A 26,100-nucleotide genomic window follows, 5' to 3' on the forward strand; every position below is an offset into this window, starting at 1 on the left:
AGTGCAGAATGAATATGTAATAATATAAAATGAGAAGGACAAATACAATTTTGTTGACACGTGATGGCCATGACTTACTCTTTAAGAGAGATGCAATCAGACACAGGAATGATCAAAACTACAATCAAGTAATGCTGCAAATAAAACAACAACAAAAGAACAAAACAAAACATTGATCCAAAATACAGTAAAAGAAGAGAAAGACATAATAAATCAAGGCAGAAATGAATGCTTTTAATGTTGTGATAACTTCATTAAACAATATCTAAAATGTCTAATGCTCCTCAACTCCATCTCTAAGTTATTGTGATGTAACTTGTCACAGGGGATTGAAGTTGTGATGCTGCAACAATTCCTCAAAATTTCAGTACAAACATCAACTGGGTAATTCCTCTGCTCCCAGTGAATAGAATAATCCACCCCGGGTCACCCATGGGTTCCCAAAGCAGTGTCCCTCCTCAGGGGCCTCTCCACCTTTACTGTGCTGGGGTCACATTCCAGCATCTCTCTGATCCAATCATCATCCAGCGCTCCCTCTATGAACTCCTCCAGACTGATGATGGCTGCAGACATTAAGGACAGACAGTGATTACAGACAAAGAGCCGAGGACAGACTATCAGTGTCATTTTGTTCACTTCCCTCCTTAATATTTATCTGCAACAATTGTTGATATTAGTGAACAAGAGCTTTATGTTAGTCTGCCAATACGAGTGCTTACCAAAGTACATATAATTAGAATTATATAACGTGTTTAGGAAGAATGTTAGTTTTCGTAAACATTTTTCCAAATGTAAGCAGTATGTCTGGGCATATGTACAACATTTACAACCTAAACGGTATCCTCTATTGAATAGCAAGATTACAGGGGGGAAAAAAACCATCCCAATCTCAGGTCCTCACTACGCTTTAGCATACATGCAAAATGCTTTTGAACTTAACCACCTTTAGGTTCAGGATTCATCTCATGTATTTTAAGTGGATTAAGCATTATTTATCATTACAAATGGTGTTTTATCCTCTATTAGTTGCATTACCTCAGCTTTAGGTATGTGCTTTAACTCATAGAATAACTATCTTCTTGTCCAAACTAGTAAAAAAGTTTCTTTACACTTGCATAAAAAGTCAATTTAGAGTTTCAGGGTTTCAATTTTTCCATAATGGATACATAGGACCACAATCTTGAAAAAAAAACAACAATTGAGTGAGTTGGATATTTTGAAGGTATATTTGGCTTCTTTTGCTACTATCTTTATGAGTTCAACTTATTGAAAGAAAAACATACGAAGTGCCCTAACACTATGACAGGTGTTACATCTTTATGATTACAAGCAGAAAGGGAAAATCATTTCCTCACCGTTATTGTCTTTATCTAACCGCACAAATATCCTGTTGGTACATTCCTCAGCTGTAAGGGGGTTGGGTTTGGTCACAGCAGCTGTCACACTCATCTTATACACAGCCTGTGAACAAAAGGAAACACACACCAGTTGGACTGAAAGATTCATCTGTGATACCATCTCATGATGTAGTAGTGTATGACACAGAAAGGCACACACACCTGCATGATCTCCAGCATTTCTTCCCTTGTGATGGCTCCGTCTCTGTCTTTGTCGTAGAGCTTGAATGACCAACGCAGCTTCTCTACAGCCGAACCCTCAATCAGCATGCTGATGGCCATGACATACTCCCTGAAATCAACCACCCCGTCCTGCAGAGAAGCGACCCCATTAACATCTTTATTATTTGCTATTCATTCTTCTTGAGCGTTGTAACTTTATGTAACCTTATTATTATGCAGCATTTATTATTGTCTTGTTACAGCTCACAGGATATACAGCATAAAGTCATACAGTGTAGTTTGCTCACCCCATTGTTGTCCAATGTGCGGAATATCTCTTCTGCATACTCAGCGGACTCACTGCCAACTGTTCCATTGCAGAAATGCCTCTGAAACTCATGAAGAGTGATCAGCCCACTTGGACATTCATTCATAAACATTCTATCATAAAAAAGACAAACAAAACATTTGTTTAATAAAGAGAGAATAACAATGTAAGTTGCTGTAATACAAAGAAAGCATGGGTCCGTTTGGGTAAAGGGTCAGATCTCTAGAAGAAACATGTCCTTTGATATTAAGAAAATGAAGGTCAACCTGTACCCTCTCTGTCGGGATTACATCTGTTTGAAAGCTTGCTTACACGCTGGGACTAGAGTGCTAAGATAATTAGGCCAAATTGTTTTAAACCACTTCACTACAACATGGCAAAGTGAAGCTAATCAGCAGTGTGTAGTGCTGGAAATAAAGTAGGGCTAGAGACACTATTCCTCAACAGAGTAGAGATATAACGTGAGAAAATAAGAAAAGAAACAAAAGTCAAAGGATGTGCTTTGTAGATTTTTCTGGAAAATATTGAATTGTAGCTATGCACGTTATTACTTTTCACAGCTCAGAGGGGACGTCTCCACTCCCTCCACACTGTCATTTACTTTAACAGGCTTCCACTACATGATAACACACAGAGCATTGGGTTAATTAACAGCATCTCTGTGGACAATTTTAAAAGTCAAATGAAAATCTTACCTGAACCACTCGTACAGCTCAGTAACATAAGACCCCCCTTTCCTACCAGGCAGAGTAGCAGCTTGGCCCATTCTGTAAAGGAGCAACAGCTTTGTGTTCTCCACTGACTTTATATACACAACAAATCCCAGCTTATGCCACGCTTTCTTAATTGAACCAACCACCGCCTCACCACATTTGTTAAATTGCTCTAAGCTAATCTCCTCAGAGGGGGGAACAGAACTGAAGGTTGTAGGTGGGTTCAGTATAAGGCAAATGTGATTACTCATAAAGCAGGCTGCTCCATCTCAATTGGCCTCGTGTTTTGAATTCAGTGAGGCTGCTCACAAAGTATGCTGTCTTTCTGTTCAATACAAATATATGCATCTGAAAATATGCTCCAAGTTTCTGTTGAGGGTTTGGTAAACTAATATTTATTAACTAGATGACAACAACCAAGTCCAGACATGTTAATAGCATAGCAGCAATAGACATATACAGTAAGAGCTTCCTCTGGGGCACAACAATCAAACAAGAATTAATTTATAGAGTGGCAGTAACAAGCTGCCAACAGCCTAATTTAAGATTAATGTTCTTCCTCCTGTACAGCAATAGTGTGCTGTGTCATCAGTCTGTTTCAACTTTCCATGTCTAATGATACAACTTATAATAAATTGTAGAAAAGTGTCATGCAACTAGTGACAAAGCCGGGCATCAAATCAAAACATAATGTTACCTTTCTCACAACAAAAGGGATAAATATGTAACCTCTCAGCAAGGTTTATCACTCAGTCACCTCCAAATAAGCTGAATTGGAAGCAAGGCTTTAGATTTCAGGGGGAAACTACAGCTACAAGAGTACAATGATTGAACAAGAGGAACTGAGACAAATAAAATAATACAAAATGGACTTGTTTCCATTAAAAAGACCAGCCTGTCTCTATGGCACGACTCCATGGCTCTGCTTGTTTGGTTAGGTAGTGAGCGAGTGCTGAAGCCAACATGAACGATACAATTCCTGTTTTATCTGTGAACAGGCTTCTGCTTCATTCATGATGTGCACAGTATGCTTCAAGTTAATCCAATGATACATTTAAGCCCTCTTTTCAATCTGTGAAGGTTGCGAGGTGCGAGGCGGTCTCTATAAGCAACACATTTTTATTGAGTGTCCGAGCAGACATGTCCAAAGGCACTTTGGACACAGGCAGGAGGGTCCTTGTGAGCTCAGCTGCTCCATCCACTGGCTCATTGTTCAAGCATTGGTTAAAGAAGACAGTATTCTACAATGTCTTCAAGGGTTCTTGTTGGAAAAGCCTTAACAGACCTCCAGAGGTGACTTTAAATCGTGGCCCGAGACACCAATATGAATGATGGCATGAAAGCTACACAGTTCCATGTATTATATATTTGGGTAGCGATACAACCACAGATATTTTGACTGATTGGTTAAGGTACAGATAACAAAGGGTAAGACAAAGATAAGGGATCTAACTACTTTTTACAAAATCTCAAAATTAAGCTGAAAGAAATGCGATCAATGTAACAAACAGTCAAAAGGGTATAAAATAATCCCATAGCTTATGTGCCAACTGATAACATGTAACTTCATTTCAGTATGTTCTCATTTTATTTTCATAACAGATGAAGTGTGCCAAAGTGCTTACATTTTTTAAACAAGCCAATAATATGTTTTCTTGAACTGAGACTATGTATTTAATGTTCATATTGTTTGGTATCAGCAGTGTTGATGTGAAAATAATTTGACATACTTGGGTAATTCTACATTTGCACCTTATATCCACCCATTAGGCCATGTGGCAACCACCTGATTCTTAACAATGGGTCGCTAACATTAATCATGACACTATGGCTGTCAATGTTTTGTTGGTAAAATCCAAGATGTGCAATTGTAATAATGAGCAAAAGAAAACTCTGCATGAGGTAAATTGCAAAAGGGATCAACACAACTAAGTGACTCAACCAAGTATGCAGGACAACATTGTGACAAGCAAATAAAAATCCCCATGTGGTATTGAAAATTGTCAGTGCATAATATGAAGAAAAAAACCCGGCTAAAGTTATGGCTTAGCTGTAAGATTATAAAGTTGACAATAAGTGTAAAAACACCGACGCGCAGGTGAACAAGTACAGATTATTTCAATGTACAGTTCAAGGGAAGTATGTAAAACTTTAAACTGGAGGACAAAATACTGCTAGTTAGGTTTAAACGGGGCAGCTCTGTTTCCATCAGTCCCTGAGTAACAACTTCTACCATCGGACTCAGAGATCAACCTCAAACAATAAAATGACACAAATGTGAAAGGGGTTTGATTCCAAACCTCCATTATAGCACCTCTAAATTATCACTTTGCATGTAGTACTGTAGTGGTTAGAAAGCCATATCAATTCATGAATGGTCAACCATCAAAAGTGGCTGCTCTCTGACAAATGTATCTAGGTGGATCATCTCTGCCAAGAAATATATAATGTATAGAGCTAGGACAAATCCATTAAGTTGGCTATACAAGTGTACGTACTAAAATATTCTTTCCACATAAACTATCCCTTTAAGACAGATATGGTTTGAAGACATGGTCTTTGCAACTATACCAAATCCACACATATACATTTTGTTCAAGTCAGTGTTCAGGAGAGGAGGTTTCTGGATTGTTTTCATGGAGAATGTTCAGATACTGACAAGAGAAATCTCTGAGCGGCACACCATTAGGGTGACTCAAAGTTAGAGGTTATGGAAGTGTGGTCTGCCGTGGTTCACACTGGCTACCAACGGCTTGGATCCTGAGGGGTCACAGAGATTGGCCAGGTTGTAAAGTTGTCTTCCTCACATTTTGATTACACATATAGTACTTTATCAAAATACAAGCTTTTAAAATGAACATGAAATCGATTCAGTGCAGTTGTGGTTTTTTTTGCATCATCACTCCTAACCTCTGTTAAAATGTAGGTGGATGGGAGATTCCCGAGCCAAGATCATGCCGCTGTAATTTGTGTTCCTGGGTTCTTCAACCTTGTGAGGCCTCCCCAGTTAAACAGAGGATGAAAGTAGGTTTGAGGAGAACAGTGAACAACAGCGTTTCAGGGCAGGCAAACCGCTGTAAAGCTTTAGAGGCAAATCCTCCTTCCAACAACAAGGTGTTTCTTTTTGATGTTGATCCCACTCTCTGTTAGAGCAACCACAAGAAGACTTATTACTACACAGCTTATGTGGAAAAAGATAACTTATAAATAAAAAAAGTCCATCGACAAAAAGGAATGCTGTCTCAGAGAAAAGCATTCATGCAGTTCTCATCACAAAAATGATGGTCCATTGTTTTTCGGAGTGCTACAGCCTCACGCTGTAAGAGCAGATTCTATAAAGACCAGTGCATCTCTTCGAAGTCCACAGCCTCGCCCATGTTTGTGTCTGTCTCCAGGAGGCTCATGAACACTGCCATGGCTGCTTCGTCATTGCTAAGGCTACTAAGGCCCGGTCCAACCACGTTGTCCAAATCCAGCCGGGTGTTCTCCTCTGAGGGGAGATGGGGTGAAAGAAAAGAAGAAAATGAATAGATTTATAAGAGGAGATAACTAAATATGATCCTTTATAAATAAGTTAATCAACAGGAGCAGCGAGAATACCCATGAGTGATTCTGCCCCTGAGAATGCAGCTCCCTGGGGCTCATCCTCTGAGCTGGACTTTCCAGGTATCTCCATGTCTGTTGCCTCTCCATTTGGCACCTTATGACCAAAAGAGGAGCAAATTATAACCCGAGCAGGAACATGGCAGGAGTAAAGTCATGAAGGAAAAAAAGAGGAAAACAACAATTCTGTGTAGGCCAAAATATGCCTTGAACCTTTGGAGGAAATTCACCATAACTCCCACATACAGCGGTGATTGCTTAACTTGATGCTTTTTCTAAGGAAATATTTTGCCATTACTGTGAGATGTTTAAATACCAAAACCAAACGGAGCCAAAATGCCAACTTTAAACATGTTTTCCTGCTTGGTTATATTTATTATTAAAAAAACACTTGTATTTTTATTTTTTACAAATAACCAGGAAAGGGGTAGGTAACACCAGTTATCACCTAGTTAGATGAACAATAAAGACATTTGAGGGTTTATTCCTGCATTTCATATCAAATGTAAGGCAGAGAGCATAAAAAGCAAAAGGACCAGCAGACAGAAATATTTTGCAGCATACTGACCTACTTGAGTAAACATCAGATGTGCAGAGAATTCAATAAGTGATTTGCCTCTGCATCAAAACATCAGCTTAATTGTAAATTAAAATTTGACCTTAATAGACCTAGATAATTGAATAATGTAGGTTATTTATTATTAAAAAACACTTTATTTATTTATTGATAACCAGGAAGGGTGTAGGTAACACCAGTTATCACCTAGTTAAATGAACAGTTGTATACAACAATAGAGATATTTGAGGTTTATTCCTGCATTTCATATCAAATGTTTGGCAAGTCGTGCAAAACACTACCCATTCTATTACAAATATATATTTTCAGACACAATTTAAACCTTATTCAGGTAGTGAGATGTATTTCTATTGCCTTTTGTAAAATAAGGGGTAAAAACAATAATGTTTTACATTGATTTGGTGTCATTTCAACTTAATGTAGTAAGTTGTTTGACTGAACTTCAATTCAGGTGGGTTTACACCAAGTAGCACTGTCTACTGCACCTATAATTATATATTGTTTATTTAAAAGTGTCATGCAGTTTTGTGAATAGAAAAGGATTTGAGACAGATGCAGCAAGATATGCTTCAACACTGAATTACATCGTTGGTGACTTGATTGTGAGTTTGCGGACACTTATCGCGTGGTAGAATGAACGGGCTGACGCTACCACTGGAAGGCGATGAGTTCATCCTAAAGAAACACAGACACAGATCAACTTAAAAACTGCAGTAGTAATAGAAGTAATATTGTCAACAATTTATAAGCATAGCAATCGTAGCAAAGAAAGATTCACTGAATTACTCTCTATTTAATGGTCAATCAGATTTAGTTATTTCTATCACTGGTACAAAATGTAAAGAGGACTTGCTCTCTTTAGAGGCCACACCTGTTGTAATCCAGCAGCTCATTGGCAATCTGGGTCCCGATGCTTCCAGCATAAATCATAGCTCCAGGTGTGGTGGAGATGCCTGGTATAACTGGAAAGGACTTCTTGCCATCTTCTAGGAGAAAAGACAGTTAAAAGTAAAATAACCAGACATTTGCTTTAGAGTTTGCAATGGATTCATAATCTGTATTTTTAACTATCACAGGGCATCAGGTCTTTATCGTCTTTCTTCATTTTAACTGACCGTCAGAAATCTTGTAATAGCTCAACGCTTCAGACTTGTTTCCGGACTGACTGGTTTGACTATGATCATACCTTGACGTGGGACAAGAAAACAGGTGAAGCGCCATTTAATGCACAATGTAGATATCTTGGGTCCAAAGATATCTAGGTAACGCACAAAGGGACTGAAGCATATACTCACGATATAACCGTGTTAGTTGAAACAATGTATTCTACTTCTTTGGTCCAGGGATTTACAAAACTAAACCACTGACTTTGCAGAGTGACGAAGGAGCCATCTTTAGTTTTGAACTTATAGCAGTTTGTCTCTATTTTGTCTTTACTCCGCAGCACTGTGGAAGAAAACAATGATGACAAGTTAGAGAACTAAACAGAAAAGGGAAGGATCAGTATGATCTACGTAAGGCAGAGAACATAAAAAGCAAAAGGACCAGAGGAGAGAAATATTTTTGCAGCACACTGACCTACTTCAGTAAACATCAGGTGTTCAGCAATTCAATAAGTGATTTACCTCTGCATCAAAACATCAGCTTAATTGTAAATTCAAATTTGACATAGATAATTGAAGAATGTAGCTATCATCTTGGCGGACTTTTAAATAAAATAATAATAAAGCATCCAAGAAAATTACAAAAAAGATAAACAGTGTGAGGTCAATGAAGAGTAATTTGCCTTTTCGATGCCTGTCAGCTAAATGTGGTAAGTCGTCTTGATGGAAGTACTCATAGCATGATGTCCCAAGCAATTCTTGGGGAAGATAACCAAGAATGGTTGTGGCTCTGCAGCAGAAAATAAAAGTTTATGTGTTGAAAGAGCATACAAGTTGTTCATGCTAGTATGAATTACTTTTAAACAAGCACTGTAGTATCTGGAATACCGTATGCACTCAAAAGTGTTTATATTTTGACATCAGTATCTAAGAAATTCAGAAATGTCAAAGAAAAATATTTGAAACGTCTCAATAACTGTACATGTTATCAAAGCCATGCACCAAGATATTAAACCCTCTACAACCCCCTAATTGAAATTAAATTCTACCTTTGATCGACAAAGGTGAATTTGCCATCCATGGCAAAACGTGTGAAGAACTCCGTGGGCTTAATGCGGACTTCTCCATTAACCTGGGGAGATGAGTGGGAGTGGACACGTCCCATCGCCACCAGGCAGCTGAAGTGGGAGCTATCCTGCTTGTCTGCCTCGCCCTCCCCCTCTGCTCCGAAATTACTGGTAGGCCAGCTGCGCATGTAGCCTGTGCAGTGGACCGTGCAGTACTTCTGCGACTCTGTAGGCACATGCAGACTCAAATAAGTGTATATATACATATATATATATAATATATATAATGTCATAAGATAAATATTTTTTATCGACAGATTTTGTCATTCCTCATATTTCTTTGTATTATTCCTATTAAGGGGAATAATCATACTCTAGGTTATGGAACTACAGTTCCCATAATGCTTTGGAGGATGTTAACAGGAAATATAATGTTCCCATGGAATGAGGGAGTCACGGCAAATTGGCCCCATTAAAAGTATCATGAATAAGCTATTTGCAATTTTTGCAATCAGTGAACTACTTTGTTACTAAAGATCACTTAAAAGATTCCCAGGTAAGTACAAGAGTCATAGGGCATATTTTTCTGTTTTCTATGTGGACTTGTTGATGTTTATTCACAATGGACATCACAAAATGTATAAAGATTTTATTGAGTGACTGAGGAGTCTTTTCATATTTTTAACTCAAATTGCGCAAATCACTTTGGAAAGTATCTTTGCCTCACATCTCTCCCTCCGCTCCCTCCTCTAAGCCTCTGCTTCACAGTTTGAAAACCTCTGCTTTTCACCAATACTTCTCGTGAATAGAAGTGTACCTGATAAATATCATATGTGCAGATATACATGAAACCAAACACATTGACTGTACAAAAATCATCTGCTGAATCAACCACTGGACCATTTCCCCACCTTTCTTTTTGGAGGTGCTGGCTTGGAATTCCTTCTCCTCCACTTTGACGGAAATCTTGTTGTACTTCATGCGGCAGAAGAATGAGCGGCGTGCGCCTGAACACAGCCGCACTGCACCGACTGGGAGGTCCGCTTGGACCTGCAGGCCCGCTGGAGACATGACAGGAGTGTTACATGTGCCCTCCCTCTCTCTGTCTATCAAAAAATTACACAGACAGTAGAAATAATTTACTTTTAGCATCTATCAGGCGTTCACGAGGGTACAATTCAGAAGCTGAAAGCTGCTCCTTCACTTTTTCCATGTCCTTTGGGTGTATGTAATCAAACAGGTTCTGTCCAATCAGCTCCACCTGTAGGAAGAACAAACAGCCCTAAACATTGTGCCCATGCTGATGAAAAGAAATATCAAAACTATTCTGCATGTAAAGCAATTCCAGCTGACAAATTAAAAAATGAACAAAATATCTGACTGAGGACTGCTGACCCCGGAGCACACCAGATTCTGTGTGTAGCGGATTTAGATTTAAGGAAGATTGAGGGAGAAAATAAAACGGCTCACTCAAAGCTTTCCTGAGGGACAGCATATAAATGTCCTCAAGTAATCAAAAATATGGTGTATAAACTGTGCTCTTGTGCCCAACATCTTTGTTTTTTCATAATCAGAGTCAGGTGTGTCTGCTGAGGGTTACTTTTACACAATGCTAAATGTGGTGCTACAGGCCCATGTAGTGCTGGTGGTATCAGTATATCATAATCCCCCTGGTGGGTTGTAGTCCATTAACAGTGGAGCCTAGACAAAGCAATCCATCTGGTGTGTCCGGGGTTTCACTAAAACATAATTGTTGCTGATACAGTAACAAATGTAAAAACATTACCCGACTATAATTTAACATCTCCGTGACGGACTCTGAGACAAAAACTATTTTCCCACGATCACAGCCCACTACAAACAGGAACCCATCGGCAGCCTGCACAACAAAAAAACATGAGAGAAAATAGGGGGATCCAATGTGATGACATGCTCAAGACAAATGTAAGAGGCCATTGAGTAGATATTTCTATTCCATTTATATATTCTATTGTATTTGAAATTGTTTTTTTAAAATAAACAGAATAACTTAAAATGCTATTTATGAAAAATCAGGGCATCAATTACAAAGAGAAGAGTCTACACAGTGATGAAAACAGAAAATGAAATGCATGTAAAAATGTTTTGATGATCTCTTGCTCTTGACGCTATAATTACATTAAAGCCAGATGGTGTTTACCTTGAGGACAAGGTGTTTAAGCTCCTCGTCGGGGAGGAATGAGGGCTTGTAGCTGGCTTCAGAAAAAGAACTTGCTGAACCTGAAAACGTAGATATAAATGTTACATGGCCAGACCAATGTGAGATTACTATATAACAGTAAGGCATTAGGTATAAGTTTATTACAACCAGTATATCATTGTCAACTCTACGTAACAACATACAGCTCACTAACTTGACCTTTGAGATTCAGGAACATTATAAAATTGCTAAAAACATGTCGGGCGGGGCAAGAAACACTAGCAGTTAATGCGACGAGACAGACTAGACTTTTGAACAAACCTTTGGGTGAGCAAAACTTATGTGCGAAAGAAAAATTAAGACCAAAAGAGACACTACAAAGTAGTTAAAAGTTTCCTAATATGTGATTTCAGGCCATTTTTATGTGTCATCTTTCAAGTTGCTGATGGATGTGATACTGTAAAACCATCTGATTGCCACTGTGTAGCTGCTGAATGTTCCCAAATATCAACATTGTCTAAACCGCTTTAAGCGCTCAACTGGAAGAAGAAACACAAATGCATTCGAACCAGAAGGGAAAAAAATGGATAGGCCAGCATAAGGTAAATATAGTACACACTGGGGAATATATTTTCAAAATTAGCTACATTTATCATCAGCACTGATGGGACATTCACATAAAACGTGGCAAATCTTCTTGCTAACATGGTACCTTTGAGAGATTTGAGGTGCTGCACTGCCATTCTGAGCACAGTGAGTTTGTCCAGTTTACGGGACATGGGGTTACAAGTTGGGATCATGGCTGACAGTTTGTCAATGAGATTGTTCATTTTGTCCCGTCTCCTCTTCTCAATTTGGCTGTGCGGCTCCCTGCAAAGACATTAAATAAGAAATAATTCAGATAATTTAAAGGAGTTTTCTCCTTTCTCTTTACAGACCATCCTGACCTGTGTAATGTAGCATATTACGATTTTACAAAAATACATATAAATATATCATGTTTTCAGATTGATGATACTATTACAGGAAAATAGGAATGTTATAAATGTGATGGTGTTTGACCTACCTAAAGCATTTCATTTTTGCATGTCGGTCCTCTCCATCTGACCTGTAGAGCAGTAAAACACACCTTTGAAATGTTTTTATGCAAAGCAGCAATATGCAAATGCAGAAAAGACAAAAATAAACAGATCAGCTCTTAAACCCATTAATTAGCACACAGTACCCGTTTTGATCATCTTCCATATCTTCTATATCCATATCCATAGAAACAGATTTTGTATCCCTACGAAGAAAATCCATCAATAGCAACTTGCAACAAAATAGGTAACTGGATTCAAAAGATTTTCTGTAAGACAAATAAATTAAAGCAATCAAACTACTTACTGGTTGTCCATGCTGCCCTTGCGCTTCCGAGGCATCTCCATGCCAAAGGACAAACCAACAGCTGAGGATTGGGTCATCGCGCTAGGCAACGCGACAGAACCACTTTGGTTTTTTTCAACCAGCACCTCTTCTGAAACACACAAGATACAATGAGCAGTAGGACTTGATTTAATTTGCAACTGCATTAATGCATTCCAAGCTATAAGTCTGACGCACTATCACTTACATCTAAGAAAGAGTGAAGAATCTAACAGATGCATCGTTATACCCAGAGAATGCCTAAACATGATCGCAGTGTTCATTTAGGAGGTCACAAACAGCATTGTTGGCAGTAAGTCACAGACTGCATCTGTCACACAACTCCTTTAAAATGGCCCCATATTAGTTTACACAGCAGCCGGAACAATGTTAATAGAGAGGAGACAGAACAATCTGTTACGGCATCTGAAATAATAAAGATGAACAGTAAATGCACAAGTCACAAAGTTTTACACCAATCAATCATACAAGTTTGGGGAAATTGAATCAGCTCCCCTACCAATCCAATTCAAAGAAATAACATTTCAATACTATAATATTACAGGTGTTGTTATCAGACTCCCAAGTGTGGACTGCATGCATGACTGTTTCCTAGTACTGGTGACATTAATAATGTGTCAACATTTATTGCAGTTATTATTGGAGGGCATGGATGTGAGGTAATTGCAGAGATGTAACACATTTACTTCTATTGTGCCAGCAGTTAAAAGAAGTGGAGCTTTTGGTATTGTCTTTTTGTATATTTTCTTGACACTCTTAACACACAAGTTTTTCCAGTTGAAAAGAAACTGATGTTATGTATATGATAGTCTCTTAATTCAATGATGGCCTTTCAAAATCAAAGTAGGGTCACCTTAAAGTTAGGAGTTGCTTGTTCGTGACTGAAAGGCCAAAGCTGAAATGTGCAGAGCATCAATTAAAAATATTTAGTTAGGTAAGTAATGTGTAACAATCCTTCCTCCTTATAACCTCTATCAAAGCAAAGTAAGGAATGCCCATCAGTTTATTGGGGCCAAGCACCCATGAACAGCCTCTGTGAACTTCCATGGACATAACTGGTTGTTCTGGTTTAGCTGTGTAACATAACAGCTGTGCAAAAGATGTGGGGTAAAGTTCATGACCATCATTGCTGCAATTTTTATTTGCAGGTGAAAGTTACAGGAGAGCATATGGAGTGTGATAGGCTTCTTAGACCATTTTTCGTGCTAAGGGTCTATTTTTGTTGTGTTTAGTGCAGCGTAACCTGCAAAGCCAGCTTTTTAAAATCACACAAATATCCTGCTGTTTATGTGTTTTGAACTTAAACTGTATCTACATTGATTGATCAGGGCTACAGGTAGGTAAACCGCTTGGATACGTTGATTTTCAATGCGGTAAGAAGAAAATAAATCCACACCATGACAGACAATGATATTGGCTCTTAATTTATTTTGGTCTTTTGCTGCAATTCAAAGTTCTCTTAAGGTATTTTTTAACTATATGCAAGTTTTCTGTATGCATGCTTTTAAGTATCTTTCATGTTATGTCGATCAATTAATCATTTCAGCATGGAAAATCAGATTCTCACTTTTGACTGTAACCAATATGTTTTTAATATTCATTCATAATTAACTTTTACATCCAGCTTTGTTTATTGAGTAATCAAGGGTATTTTTTTCATGTGCCATAGCAGGTGGTTTTACTGATGGAGTATTAATCAAAGTCAGCTGTTGTCATCTCAGCTGCAATGGAAACTTGTTTACAATCTATTCTCCTTGACTCATGAAAGAAAAGCCTTAGACTAACCGACCAATCAATCAACTAATCCTTTCAGCCCTACATCTCAGCCCAGCTAAAACAAAATCCATCTATTCTACAGAAACGTGCAAGCTTTCAATGACTGAATGTAAGATGCTTGTCCAAACTTCTGTGGTGGAGCTGTTCAGAGACTAAAACTAAAACTGTGATTCCGTCATGGCCTCAGAAGAATGTACTCAAGTGAACAGAACCAGGCAGACCAAATACAACTGATACCAATGGCACCTTTTTTCTCTGCTCCACAGACCCTGTGACCCAAATAGCCATTAAAAGATCAGCAACAACCTGATCTTTAATCCCCCTCTCACTGTCAAGATCTTTTGGATTACAGGGTTACAGTGAAGGCAACTAGATGACTGGACATCCCTCTGCCAACTTTCAGTTTTCACTTCAGTTTCAATCAAATTGCTCATTCACTCAATCCATAAATAAGCATCTGCTGCCCTTGAATAAACCCATGAGCTATACTGTACGTGTCCCACAGTAACAGCATCACAAGAAAAAGTCTGATTGGTTTACCGGGTTCAAATTCAAGTTATTTATATAAATCATTTAAGGTTTTTATATTTAGGCATCAGAAGAGGGACCAAGTGTGCTCCCAGACAAAGATTCACAGGTGTATTCATATTCATGCAACAATGGTCAACTGAGCGCCCAAACTAGGTCATGAGCTACGCTGTGCCATCCTACTTTACGTTCATAGTTAATCATACACAGATCGGGGAACCACCCAGTAAGTCCATAGTGTTTCATGGATGCCAACACAATAGCTTGATTCTATAACACTCAAGTCACCGTGACACATTAAGGCTATTGTAACAACTAGTGCAATACATACTTAGTTAATACCAATTCATGTTTTATTGGGCAGAGAAAACCACGTTGTATGGAAAAGCAATCTCAATATGGACAAGGAGGAAATATGACTAAATTCTTCTTTTCAGTAGACATATTATTAACACGGTGCAGGATTATATGTGTTGAACTGCTCACATAAAAAAAGAAATAAAGATCTTCTTTAGATTACTAGTTCCATATGGTCAGTTTGAAAGGTCCACTGTGGCATCCTGAGTGGGCAACAAACATGCCCTACAAATACTTTTCTAATTGACACACGCTTTCAAAAGAGGCAGCAATTTCATTACTCTAACAGCAAAGCCTCTACACCAATGAAACAATTAATCAATCGACTGAGCAAAAATAACAAACATTAATTGATTCCAGCCTCTCAATTTTGAGAATTTGTTGCTTATATTTGTCTATTTGTTCCAATAGTTTACTGAAAGCATCAATACTTTATTCATCTCTCTGAGGAAAGACCACTACTGGAAAAATGTTTTTAAGCAGTACCCTTAAACAGAATTGTATGTTTAGTAACTGGTCTATACCTTTTACAAAAACATTGAGTCTATTGAGACTTATATTATGTCAGGAATCTCTGCCATCTCCATATTATTAAATCTACCAAACAAAACAATTGTTTACCTCCTAAACAATAAATCCACGCACATTGACCTTCAAAAAACCTTTATCACTATTGATTCCAGCTTTTTTCAGACCTTCACAGAAATATTTCAAAAAAATCAATTGGTGGTAGTATTTAAAAATGACCATCTGAGCAATTATTAATTTGAAATGAATAATCCTTTTGATCAATCTACACATCTGTAACCACACTGCAATGCCATTAAGCTTATAATCATGTCTTAATGCAAAATACAGTATCTTAACCTTTTTGGGGCATAAAAAATATTGTAACATTGAATATATCTCACTATAAATGTAACATGCATGTCTAAAACATGCATAATAGCTAAGGTTGCTGATTGTTATCACAGGGACTTCAAAAAGTATCGAATTATAAACAGTGACAACTTATCATGGCCTGTAAAACCTCCCCCCTACAGACCTGGTAAACAGGCCGTGCTACCATGGCTAGGCTAACATCTGTGCGTCTCACTCGCTTAGTTTAAGACAAACAAACATACAATCTGCATCCATGTTGTCATTGATAAACAGTCGCCGGGTGACGTCTGTCACATTATGCACAATACGCCGTTGATGGGACAGACGTCGTGCACTGTTACATACATGACTGCGAGTTTGCTCTACTGATCTACTGACCTAGTTTTGGAAAAGCGCAGAGTTACTGTCAGCCGACTAGATTGCAAAAAAAATAAAAAATAATACACACCACTGCGCTTTATATTGTTTGATAAATATCGTTGCCTAACCCAGAGTGGATATCCAAACTAGTGAATATCTTAAGTAGTGTGTTTTTCTTTTTTTTTTTTTTTTATCACCTGCCGGTTCGCCTCCCGATCTGTCACCGCCGCCAGCCGCTGTATTCCAGGCCGACATGGCCGGAGCCGGAGCGCTGCAGCCCGGGACTCCAATGCATGGATGAGGCAGTCGATTGACGGTACTCCGGGATGTTGCTGCGTGGTTTGTGGCGGAGTCGAGACGGTGGCACAGTGTTGTTCAGCTGAATTATATTGTCTCCATGCAGAAGAGAAGAGGGAGAGGTGGAGGACGCACAGACGAGCACCGGGGTGGTGGAGCGGACTGGAGGAAATGCGGAAGGCAGGAAACAGTCTCCTCCTATCGCCCATCAATCACCGCTGCAGCTCCATGGATTCTCCTACTTCTTCTTTTTTTATGTTTCATGGCGGGGGGGAAACAACTTGTTGGTGCATTGCCGCCACCAGCTGGTATGAAGTATGCACCGAGGTCTGTAAATCCAGTAATTGTAATAATAAACAAAAAAGGTTAAATAAATAAGTAGGTCAGCTAATGTTATTCTCTCTATCAAGTTTGTTCTTATAATTGAAACAGAAATAATAGCCTGTTCTGACCCTGTCACAGAGACTCTGTCGGCCAAATAACAAATCAATAATCAATATAGAAAGTCACGCAATGGAATATGAAAATGATCAGAAGCTCTGAATCACAGGAAACAAAGAAAAACATGAGAAGAAGAAATAAAAGATATGTGCTGATATGAGTAACTTGTGAAAACGTGTTTTATTTTCATCAGATGTTCCTCACCTTCGGACTGTAGCAAACATGAAGCTGTTGCTGACCTTTTAACATACAAACAGAATATAGTTCCTTGCAGAAGGAATGTTAATAATTAACAGTTTTAACCTTGCTATCAGTTAAACAGTTAAAAGGAATATAAAAAAATAACTAAGCAGAATAGCAGGTCAGCCCAACTGCCAGAGCAGCCAAAGTTGTTCCTGACTTTGGGGGTAACCGCCTTCACTTTAATCAGCAGCTGGCTGACAACAAGACACAGGAACTTAGAATGGGTCACCTCACAGGTCGTGAGTAGCATTTATTCACCAAAGAATAAACTGTACATCCTGCACTGTATGATTCACAGCTATAACGTTACTGCTAACCTCATACTCACAGCCATGCACAGGCTCTCTCTCTCTCTCTCACCTGGACACTCAATAACGTTAAGTCGGGCTAGCAATACACTGCCGGAAACCCTGACAGAGCATGGCTGACATCCTCCCGGCTAAACTAATTGATGCAGTTGAGACTTAAGTGACTGCATGTGTCCACACGATGAACAAAACATTGGGGCTGCTTCTCCCAGATGAATGTATTGGGGACGGCCTGTTTTGGTGGATTTAACCTCTTTGTGCATCAGGTTATCGTTGCAGCTGGGCAGCTTATTGGGCTGAACTGAGGCAAGGTTAATGTCACTTTGCTGTAGTGGTATCAGGTGCGGTTGTATCAGGGTTTCTTTTGCGAGTACGAATATGACTATATAAGCACAGTATCGAATCCAATACTGGTATTGGTATCAGTGCATCCCTACTCCAAAGACCCTTTCGCAGGTTTATGTCTCCTCCCTCGGGCGACCATGCATCATAACGTTTAGAAAGTAAACAGAAAAGAATAAAAACGCTAAAATTAGGAGTTGTCAATGATGTTTAATAAAACAGTTCAGTTGAGCCAGCGATGAAACAGCTGACAGCTAAGCCCTTGCTAAATCCTGCCAGAATCTTCAGTGTGATGTCTCCCTTCTTTTCTCCATCCAGGAGAAAAAAGCAGTCTGTTAATTATTCATCTGAAAAACATAACAGGACCCAAAACTGACAGTACTTCATGGAATCAGATGGGTGTCAATATTGATGATTGCGCACAGAAGGATTTACAAATGCATTTCATGATTTATATATAAATGACTCTCCACACAAATACAATAGCATTGTATGTAAATGTTAATATTGCTTGCCCTTTTTGAACTTCACTGCATCATCATAAAATGTCTTCTTCCTTTATGACTGATTACATAAGCAGAGGCCCTTGGGTATGATTTAATGTGGTCACAATATGTATGTAGCCTTTACACACAATACATATTTGGCTATTTCTATTACATATATTTAAAGTAACAAATACTTTGGTGTGCATCAGTAGTACATATGTGAACCTTCTCTATTTTTGTGTAATAATTTATATATAAATCACAAACATTTGTTAAGACTGTGTGCATTCACTATTATTGAGACTTATCTGACACAATACTTTTTTTTAAACTTGAAATCAAACAAGTGTGTGTGTAAAGCTAGTTACATTGTATTCAAGAAGTACTACCCTGAGCCTTCCACTTAGCACTTATTGTCTTCGTAGTAATTTGCCTCTGCACTATACTTTTGCTCTGGTTTATGCTCTTAGATGCTTGTTTAAGAAAGGAGATGCACTTATGACTTCTGGTGACTAGTAGTTCTCTTGAATACCTATGTTGAATACACTTATTGTAAGTCGCTTTGGATAAAAGCGTCTGCTAAATGACTGTAATGTAATGTAATTTAATTTTGTCATTCATTTATTTACTCATTAATATTTCATTAATTAATTAATTAATGTTGTTAGCTTGTAAGACGCAACTCAGCCAGTCTAACTTTAAGTTCAAATTCAAGTTTTTCTTCACAAACATCTTTCAGAAAATAAACAGAAACACATCAGATTTAGGACATTTGGACTGTATTTAACTAGATATTTTGGACCAAAATAGTAGCATTAACACAATGCAACATCCCTACTCACAACGACTTTTTCAGTTCACGTTGACAGCAAAGTGTATTATCACCTGCCTACATTACTGGCATAACGTTCGCTATCAAAGCACAACGTAGATATAAAGCACAACGTTTAATCCCTTCACGTTACATGCTGGGGCCGAGACAGCTGAATGTCAGGTCAGGTGCTCGATTTCGGGTCGCACTTGACCCATTGCGCTGGGTGACTATTTGTTAACATAATGTTACGTCTAACCTACCCATCCTATAACCGAGCGATCTGAAGCCAGATTTTGGGTTATTTCTATAAGACATCATACAACACTGTATGAAGCATAGAGTTACATGACGTCACACAGCGATCAAAGACGCAATAATACGTGACGATTAAAGGCAAATATTCCCATATGACTTCCAGCAGTTTTTTCAGACATCATAAAACACTGTTTGACGCATAGAATGACATGACGTCACACAGCGATCAAAGACGCAGTAGTACTAATATTCCTATATGACGTCAGTTCAGGAACAGACTATATGCACCAGCAATTATTTTAGCTGCATATTGTTTAAGAGAGGAACCAAGTGGACGTGTTTGACGACCTCCAAGAGACATTACATTACATTACAGTCATTTAGCAGACGCTTTTATCCAAAGCGACTTACAATAAGACAGGAGGTAAGCGGAAGGAAGAAGGAACAAGAAATATGGCTCAAGATAATGTCCACGCTGCTCTGGGCAGTCCAGAGATGGAGGAATCACATCGCCTCCATGTGTCAGAGGATGCCCAGAGGCTTTCACAGGAGTGTCTTGAGAAGGAGGAAGTCCAATCCGAAGTTAAGACGCTTAAAACAGAATTGCTTCAATACCAGACAGAACTCAATCAATCCAGTGAAGAGTGGAAAAAGATTAATTCACTTTTAAAAATGAAGGACCTCAAACTATCCGAAGCCAGGGGAATGAATGACATGGCGTTAAAGGTGCTGGAATCAGTAGTAGATTCGCTTGAATTGGAGTTAAACAAAGTGAGGGCGGAAAGTGGCAGGTACATAAGCAAGCAGGAAGAGGTACAATTGGGATTTAGTGAGAAGGGTGAAAATATGACTGCTGAGGTGACCCAACTTCAATGTCTGAAGACTACAGAGCAAACAGAGATTGAGAGTCTGAGGGCAACTGTTAATGACCTCGAGCAGCGTGTAGAGGAGGCTCAACGAGACAATGATGAGAAGGTGGCCCAACTTAAACACCTGGAAGATACAATGAACACAAAGACCAAAACCTTCCAGGAAACACTGCAGGATTACGAGGAAAGAGAGAACTCTCTGAACAAGCAGAACAAGATCATTGCTAATGACCTGGCCCTGCTTGAATCTCACACAGACAAAAATCAGGCAGAGAATGATAATCTGCGGGCAGAAGTGGATGATCTGCAGGAAAATGAGAAAATCCTAACTTTGAAGAACCAGAGCCTGACAGCTGAGGTCGCCAGCCTTGAATCTCGGACAAAGGAAGAGCAAGGAGACATTGAATGTTTGTTGTCAACAGTGCGTGACCTTCAGTGTCAAGTAAGGGAGGGTCATGGAGCCAACAGGGATAAAGATGAGGTAATAGACCTAGAGAAGCGGACGAATGACAAATATCTGTCAGAGATCAAAGAACTTAGGCAAGCGCTGCAAGATTTTTCGAAAATGGAATTATTTCAGAGTGAGCAGAATGAGAGCTATGCTAATGAGTTGGCTCAACTTCGGTCTCAGACAGCTAAACAAAATGAGGAGAACAAAACACTGAAGACAACTGTGCAAGAACTTCTGGACAAAGTGGAGGTGAATGAGCAAAACATCTGGATTAAAAATCAGATTATAACTAAACAAGTCAGGGAAATTGGTTGTAAGAAGGAAAATATACAGGAACTCTACAACACAAGAAGCCAGTTGCAACAATCAATCTGTGATCTCAAAGACCAGTTGGAGATGAGGCGGGAGGAGAAACTGGCTGGCCATAGAGAGGAATGTAGTCATTGTGGCAAAAATACAGTATCATCTGATAATCAGAGAGATGAGAGCCTCCTGGAGACTACACCTGATGGTGAGATATATGAGACTCCACCTGAGAAAAAGACGGATGAGACTTCACCTGAGAATCAGACAGATAAGACCTCACCTGAGAATCAGACAGATGAGACTCCACCTGATAATCAGACAGATGAGACTCCACCTGAGAATCAGACAGATGAAACTACACTTGAGAATCAGACAGATGAGACTCCATCTGAGAATCAGACAGATGAGACTACACCTGATGATAAGATATATGAGACCTCACCTGAGAATCAGACAGATGAGAGTCCACCTGATAATAAGAAATATGAGACTCCACCTGAGAATCAGACAGATGAGGCTACACCTGATAATCAGACATATGAGACTCCACATGAGAATCAGACGGATGAGACTCCACCTGAGAATCAGACAGATAAGACCTCACCTGAGAATCAGACAGATGAGACTTCAACTGAGAATCAGACGGATGTGACCTCACCTGAGAATCAGACAGATGAGACTCCACCTGAGAATCAAACCTATGAGACTACACCTGAGAATCAGACAGATGAAACTACACCTGAGAATCAGACAGATGAGGCTACACCTGATAATCAGACAGATGAGACTCTGCCTGAGAATCAGATGGATGAGACTTCAACTGAGAATCAGACGGATGTGACCTCACCTGATAATCAGACAGATGAGACTCCACCTGAGAATCAAACCTATGAGACTACACCTGAGAATCAGACAGATGAGGCTACACCTGATAATCAGACATATGAAACTCCATCTGAGAATCAGACAGATGAGACTACACCTGATGATAAGATATATGAGACCTCACCTGAGAATCAGACAGATGAGAGTCCACCTGATAATAAGAAATATGAGACTCCATCTGAGAATCAGACAGATGAGGCTACACCTGATAATCAGACATATGAGACTCCACATGAGAATCAGACGGATGAGACCTCACCTGAGAATCAGACAGATGAGACTTCAACTGAGAATCAGACGGATGTGACCTCACCTGATAATCAGACAGATGAGACTCCACCTGAGAATCAAACCTATGAGACTACACCTGAGAATCAGACAGATGAGGCTACACCTGATAATCAGACATATGAAACTCCATCTGAGAATCAGACAGATGAGACTACACCTGATGATAAGATATATGAGACCTCACCTGAGAATCAGACAGATGAGAGTCCACCTGATAATAAGAAATATGAGACTCCACCTGAGAATCAGACAGATGAGGCTACACCTGATAATCAGACATATGAGACTCCACATGAGAATCAGACGGATGAGACCTCACCTGAGAATCAGACAGATGAGACTTCAACTGAGAATCAGACGGATGTGACCTCACCTGAGAATCAGACAGATGAAACTACACCTGAGAATCAGACAGATGAGGCTACACCTGATAATCAGACAGATGAGACTCTGCCTGAGAATCAGATGGATGAGACTTCAACTGAGAATCAGACGGATGTGACCTCACCTGATAATCAGACAGATGAGACTCCACCTGATAATCAGACGGATAAGACCTCACCTGAGAATCAGATGGATGAGACTTCAACTGAGAATCAGACGGATGTGACCTCACCTGATAATCAGACAGATGAGACTCCACCTGAGAATCAAACCTATGAGACTACACCTGAGAATCAGACATATGAGGCTACACCTGATAATCAGACAAATGAGACTCCATCTGAGAATCAGACAGATGAGGCTACACCTGATAATCAGACAGATAAGACCTCACCTGAGAATCAGACAGATAAGACCTCACCTGAGAATCCGACATATGAGACTCCACCTGAGAATCAGACATATGAAACTCCACCTGAGAATCAGACAGATGAGACTCCACCTGAGAATCAGATAGATGAGGCTACACCTGATAATCAGACAGATGAGACTCCAACTGAGTATGAACCTCCACCTGAGTATGAAACTCCACTTGAGAATCAGACAGATGAGACTCCACCTGAGAATCAGACAGATAAGGCTACACCTGATAATCAGACAGATGAGACTCCACCTGATGATGAGGTATATGAGACCTCACCTGAGAATCAGACAGATGAGACTCCACCTGAGAATCAGACAGATAAGACCTCACCTGAGAATCAGACGGTTGAGACTCCACCTGGTAATCAGACATATGAGAATACACCTGAGAATCAAACATATAAGACTACACCTGAGAATCAGACAGATAAGACCTCACCTGAGAATCAGACAAATGACACTACACCTGATAATCAGATATATGAGACCTCCCCTGAGAATCAGACAGATGAGACTCCACCTGAGCATCAGACAGATGAGGCTACACCTGATAATCAGATAGATGAGACTCCACCTGAGAATCAGACGGATGAGACTTCAACTGAGAATCAGACAGATGAGGCTACACCTGATAATCAGATGGATGAGACTTCAACTGAGAATCAGGCGGATGAGACTCCACCTGAGAATCAGACAGATAAGACCTCACCTGAGAATCAGACAGATGAGACTCCACCTGAGCATCAGACAGATGAGGCTACACCTGATAATCAGATAGATGAGACTCCACCTGAGAATCAGACGGATGAGACTTCAACTGAGAATCAGACAGATGAGACTCCACCTGAGAATCAGACAGATGAGGCTACACCTGATAATCAGATGGATGAGACTTCAACTGAGAATCAGGCGGATGAGACTCCACCTGAGAATCAGACAGATGAGGCTACACCTGACAATCAGATGGATGAGACTTCAACTGAGAATCAGGCGGATGAGACTCCACCTGAGAATCAGACAGATAAGACCTCACCTGAGAATCAGACAGATGAGACTCCACCTGAGCATCAGACAGATGAGGCTACACCTGATAATCAGATAGATGAGACTCCACCTGAGAATCAGACGGATGAGACTTCAACTGAGAATCAGACAGATGAGACTCCACCTGAGAATCAGACAGATGAGGCTACACCTGATAATCAGATGGATGACACAATGTCTGATGATGAGACAGATGACACAATGTCTGATGATGAGACAGATGACACAACGTCTGATGATGAGACAGATGACACAATGTCTGATGATGAGACAGATGACACCACACCTGATGATCAGACAGATGGCACTACACCTGATGATCAGACAGATGGCACAATGTCTGATGATGAGACAGATGACACAATGTCTGATGATGAGACAGATGACACAATGTCTGATGATCAGACAGATGACACTACACCTGATGATCAGACAGATGGCACTACACCTGATGATCAGACAGATGACACAATGTCTGATGATGAGACAGATGACACAATGTCTGATGATGAGACAGATGACACAACGTCTGATGATGAGACAGATGACACAATGTCTGATGATGAGACAGATGACAATACACCTGAAGATCAGACATATGACACAACGTCTGATGATCAGACAGATGAAAAAACACCTGATGATCAGACTGATGTTAATACACCTGATGATCAGACAAATGACATTACACCTGAGGAGAGCCTCCTGGTGGCTCCAGCTGCTGAGGTTCAGACCAAAAGTTGCACTAGAAGTCTATGGAAAGTAGGATTCCATCTTTGCATCACCACCGTGGGTATACTTATTCACATGGGAATATCAGGCAGTACAATGACTCCCAACTACACTTCAGACTTTAACGGCTGCCTGTTGAACTGTGCACACGACCTGCTACATTCCCTCTGCAATGGTCAACACATCTTACCTCCTCCCTACTAAACAAGACCATTTTCAACTCCAATGGATATTCCCCAGTCAAGATTAAGCTAATTTCCAAACTATGCATTTCTGAATATAAATTAAGAATATAAAAGATATTCTTAATTTATATTTACAAATGTAAGGATGGCACGTGGTGCAGTGGTGAGCGCTGTCACCTCACAGGACAGTGTGTTCTGTGCAGTGTTTGCATGTTCTCCTTGTGTCTGCGTGGGTTTTCTCCGGGTGATCCGGTTTCCTTCCCCAGTCCAAAGACATCCGTATGTGTGAGTGTGAGTGTGAATGATGGCCTCTCGCCTAATGTGAACTGTGATAGCTCATATCGAGTGAGAGGTAAAGAAAATGTATGAATGGTTTTCTGAATGTTTTCAGAAAAAATAAAAATAAATTAATAAAATAAAAATAAATCAATATTTGGAAGAGGAACTGAATTTGTAAAATGAAAAGAAACTGAATAAGAGCTATTGATTATCAAATAATGAGAAAAATGAGAAACAAAATACAAATTGAACACTTTATGTTCACTACGATGATTCTCTGGTAAAAAATATAAATATATACAGTACCAGTCAAAAGTTTGGACACACCTTCTCATTCAACTACTTTGAAGATTCTAAAATATAAAACATATTCTGGTTTGTTGAGCATTTGTTTGTTTACCACATAATTCCATATGTGTTCCTTCATAGTTTGGATGTCTTCAATATTAATCTACAATGTAGAAAACAAAATAAAAATAAAGAAAGAAAAACCATTGAATGAGAAGGTGTGTCCAAACTTTTGACTGGTACTGTATATATACGTATATCAAACATTTATGTACACACACAAATATTGTGTAAAATATCACTGAAAGGTTTCTCTAA

General features: G+C 39.4%; 3 protein-coding genes across 4 annotated transcripts; 1 reads left to right on the forward strand and 2 right to left on the reverse strand.

Moving 5' to 3' along the window:
• Window positions 1–426: 426 nt before the first annotated feature.
• si:ch211-245j22.3 (uncharacterized protein LOC563798 homolog) lies at window positions 427–2,653 on the reverse strand. Its single transcript, XM_054620796.1, has 5 exons — window positions 2,583–2,653; window positions 1,868–2,000; window positions 1,560–1,709; window positions 1,356–1,461; window positions 427–563 (listed from the first exon to the last, which is right to left on the reverse strand). Exons 1-5 carry the CDS (start codon window positions 2,651–2,653, stop codon window positions 427–429), a joined length of 597 nt encoding a protein of 198 aa, XP_054476771.1.
• A 334-nt stretch (window positions 2,654–2,987) lies between these two features.
• Window positions 2,988–16,966, reverse strand: bmal2 (basic helix-loop-helix ARNT like 2). Of its 2 annotated transcripts, none has more exons than XM_054619649.1 (17): window positions 16,655–16,966; window positions 12,516–12,645; window positions 12,355–12,414; window positions 12,196–12,237; window positions 11,842–11,999; window positions 11,130–11,209; window positions 10,737–10,829; window positions 10,094–10,211; window positions 9,862–10,011; window positions 8,933–9,176; window positions 8,567–8,673; window positions 8,076–8,226; window positions 7,896–7,966; window positions 7,652–7,763; window positions 7,365–7,455; window positions 6,201–6,300; window positions 2,988–6,090 (listed from the first exon to the last, which is right to left on the reverse strand). In XM_054619649.1, exons 1-17 carry the CDS (start codon window positions 16,710–16,712, stop codon window positions 5,933–5,935), a joined length of 1,923 nt encoding a protein of 640 aa, XP_054475624.1. In that variant the 5' UTR covers window positions 16,713–16,966; the 3' UTR covers window positions 2,988–5,932. The 2 variants fall into 2 exon arrangements, with proteins under 2 accessions (XP_054475624.1, XP_054475623.1); XM_054619648.1 differs by having other exon boundaries at window positions 7,652–7,766.
• A 3,132-nt stretch (window positions 16,967–20,098) lies between these two features.
• Window positions 20,099–25,234, forward strand: LOC129107913 (mucin-2-like). Its single transcript, XM_054619523.1, has one exon. The coding sequence runs from the start codon at window positions 20,099–20,101 to the stop codon at window positions 25,232–25,234; it is 5,136 nt and encodes a 1,711-aa protein (XP_054475498.1).
• The last annotated feature ends 866 nt before the right edge of the window (window positions 25,235–26,100 follow it).

This window comes from Anoplopoma fimbria, chromosome 19, assembly GCF_027596085.1.
Source record: "Anoplopoma fimbria isolate UVic2021 breed Golden Eagle Sablefish chromosome 19, Afim_UVic_2022, whole genome shotgun sequence".
NCBI lineage: Eukaryota > Metazoa > Chordata > Actinopteri > Perciformes > Anoplopomatidae > Anoplopoma > Anoplopoma fimbria.

Coding starts and splice junctions, on each gene's coding strand:
- bmal2 (XM_054619648.1), bottom strand. CDS start 16,712: ATGTCGGCCTGGAATACAGCGGCTGGCGGCGGTGACAGATCGGGAGGC. Junction 12,415..12,515: donor AAGGGCAGCATGGACAACCA/GTAAGTAGTTTG, acceptor TTTTCTTCGTAG/GGATACAAAATCTGTTTCTA. Junction 12,238..12,354: donor ATGGAAGATGATCAAAACGG/GTACTGTGTGCT, acceptor ACTGCTCTACAG/GTCAGATGGAGAGGACCGAC.
- si:ch211-245j22.3 (XM_054620796.1), bottom strand. CDS start 2,653: ATGGGCCAAGCTGCTACTCTGCCTGGTAGGAAAGGGGGGTCTTATGTT. Junction 1,462..1,559: donor AAATGCTGGAGATCATGCAG/GTGTGTGTGCCT, acceptor TTTTGTTCACAG/GCTGTGTATAAGATGAGTGT. Junction 564..1,355: donor GTTAGATAAAGACAATAACG/GTGAGGAAATGA, acceptor TAATGTCTGCAG/CCATCATCAGTCTGGAGGAG.
- LOC129107913 (XM_054619523.1), top strand. CDS start 20,099: ATGGCTCAAGATAATGTCCACGCTGCTCTGGGCAGTCCAGAGATGGAG.